Here is a 2,640-nt window from a genome sequence, read left to right as displayed (position 1 = left end):
TGAGGACTGACAGAAGATTCTATGCTACATCCCAGGCCAGGGTATCTACTTCCTGGTGAAAGCATCAGGAGCTGTCTTCAGACCCCATGTACTTTTTCTGGCTCCTGATAAATGTATTTACACTTAGATTATAATAAATGCCTCCAAAGGAACTTTAAAAAGCACCTGATAGGTCTATCACATGCTCTAACACCTTTTTACCATCAAAATCCTGTAAACCCCATAGGGACTAATAGAAACCAGTAAATGCCAAATCTGTGACACAGTGAGGGAAATGACAGAGAAATATGTTTCACTTACAGATTCCTATATTCAGAGGTGGATTTATCTGCCCAATTCCTAAGATGCATGAGGCTGATTTCTGTCAACCTCAGATCCCTGTCTCTTTGATTTTCTCCTTGAGATTGGGTACCACACCCCAAGAGCAGGTGCCAGAACAGGAACTCATCTTCCTCCTCTTTGTGGCTCCTCAGTGGTGTGTAGGTACCCTGGCCCTGCAGGAGGGAGAATGGGGATCTGGATAAGGTGCAAGAGAGAAAAGCTAGGATTATTGAGCCTGATTACAGCATACAACACAAACTCTTTTGCTTCTGACATCTTTTACCACTTCTGCCCAAAACAATATGAATTTCTTGAGTAGGTCTTTATTTTTTATCATATTTCTCAGTAATCTCAGGCTGACATTTTATCATAACCTATTTTAAAAAAAAAAAAACCCTTTTTTATTTGCATTGATCCTAAAGGTTTAGCTCTAATAGTGACAGTACCTCAAACTCAACAATCTCTAGTCGCAGACAGTCTATAATCCCTTCTTTCTTAGGCTCATAGAGAGCGAAAGCCTGGTCCAGTGAACTAAGTTGGACATACTTTATCTCTTCTAATGAGGCTGTGACTACAGTTTTGAATGCTTACAGCAAAGTCAACATAAGTTATTTGGGGAAGTATATTGAGGTGCTTTATTGAAATCACATTTCTGTACCTGTTTTAGTATTACATTTTCAAAATAGGCCTATGCAGAGCAGACTGGGCATGTAAATCATTTGATTAAACATTATACTTAAAACCTAAGTACCAGAAAAATCAGAAGCATGGATGTCAGAATATTGCTTTATTGTTATGAGAGAGGTGATTTGATCTTTCTGGGGAGATATATATTTAGGTTTTAGATCCTGAATAATATTCTCATCTAGTGACCTCTTATTGTTTATCTATTACTGTGATGCTTATTCTCCAACTAGATGGGTTCTTTTTAGCAAGACATAAAGAGTCACAAATTGAGAGATCAAGAGGAAAAATCAGTTACCATTGGATTGGCCATCCTACAGGGCCTCTGATGTTACAAAACTATGGAGCCATCATAACAAAAATTCACCAAGAATCTACTTGGTTCTAGGCAACTAAAGAAACAACACAAGAATGGAGCACTGGAACTCCACCCTGGGAAGTGGCTTCATGTTGTTGGGGATTCTGAATAACAGTGGGTTTCCTGGGCTGCTCTGTGCCACAATCTCAGTCCTGTACATGCTGGCCCTCACCAGCAATGGCCTGCTGCTCCTGGTCATCACAATGGATGCCCGGCTCCACGTGCCCATGTACCTCCTGCTCAGGCAGCTCTCTCTCATGGACCTCCTCTTCACATCTGTTGTCACTCCCAAGGCCATCATAGATTTTCTGCTCAGTGAAAACACCATCTCCTTTGGGGGCTGTGCCCTTCAAATGTTCCTGGCACTGACAGTGGGTGGTGCAGAGGACCTCCTACTGGCCTTCATGGCCTATGACAGGTATGTGGCCATTTGTCATCCTCTGAACTACATGGTCCTCATGAGGCCAAGGGTCTACTGGCTCATGATGGCCACACCCTGGGTCCTGGCCTCCTTGAATGCGTTATGTCATACCCTGTATACCATGCACTTCCCTTTCTGCAGGTCCCGGAAAATCAACCACCTACTCTGTGAGATTCCACCTCTATTGAAGTTGGCCTGTGAAGATGCCTCTAGATATGAACTCATGTTGTATGTGACTGGTGTGACCTTCCTGATTCCACCTCTTGTTGCTATTCTTGCCTCCTACACACTAATCCTACTTACTGTGCTCCACATGCCCTCAAATGAAGGGAGGCAGAAAGCCCTGGTCACCTGCTCTTCCCACCTGACTGTGGTCGGGGTGTTCTATGGAGCTGCCACATTCATGTATGTTCTGCCCAGTTCCCTGCACAGCCCCAAGCAGGACAACATCATCTCTGTCTTCTACACGATGGTCACCCCAGCCCTGAACCCCCTCATCTACAGCCTGAGGAATAAAGAGGTTATGGGGGCCTTGAGGAAGGTCCTACAAAAATATATGCTATGAACACACTTCACCATCTTGGGAGAGCTTATAGCTTGACACCAGAATTCATTCCTCCTCAAAGTCAGAAGTTTTTCTGCTAAAAATGAAATATTCATGGCAAAAGCACCATAGTGGAGAGTATGTCTTTTAATAGAAAATGAAGAATGTAGCTTTACTTGTCAAATGCTATTTTAAATTGTCTTTCTGTGAATTTCTGAGATATGTATTAGACTGTATTTATGTAAGTATTCATTTTTTTATTTTTATTGAATTATAGTTGGTTTACAATATTGTATTGATTTTCTCTATATA

At 42.0% G+C, this 2,640-nt stretch overlaps 1 protein-coding gene across 1 annotated transcript; it reads left to right on the top strand.

Moving 5' to 3' along the window:
- Nucleotides 1–1,416: 1,416 nt before the first annotated feature.
- Nucleotides 1,417–2,349, top strand: LOC104996367 (olfactory receptor 2AG1-like). Its single transcript, XM_010850630.1, has one exon. The coding sequence runs from the start codon at nucleotides 1,417–1,419 to the stop codon at nucleotides 2,347–2,349; it is 933 nt and encodes a 310-aa protein (XP_010848932.1).
- The last annotated feature ends 291 nt before the right edge of the window (nucleotides 2,350–2,640 follow it).

Source organism: Bison bison, unplaced genomic scaffold (genome assembly GCF_000754665.1).
Source record: "Bison bison bison isolate TAMUID 2011002044 unplaced genomic scaffold, Bison_UMD1.0 scf7180017851386, whole genome shotgun sequence".
NCBI classification, from domain to species: Eukaryota; Metazoa; Chordata; class Mammalia; order Artiodactyla; family Bovidae; genus Bison; species Bison bison.
The sequence above is the reverse complement of the archived record's forward strand: the minus strand, read 5'-3'. Positions and strand labels throughout refer to the sequence as shown.

What these genes read in the sequence shown, in the direction of transcription:
- LOC104996367 (XM_010850630.1), top strand. Translation starts at nt 1,417, where the DNA reads ATGGAGCACTGGAACTCCACCCTGGGAAGTGGCTTCATGTTGTTGGGG.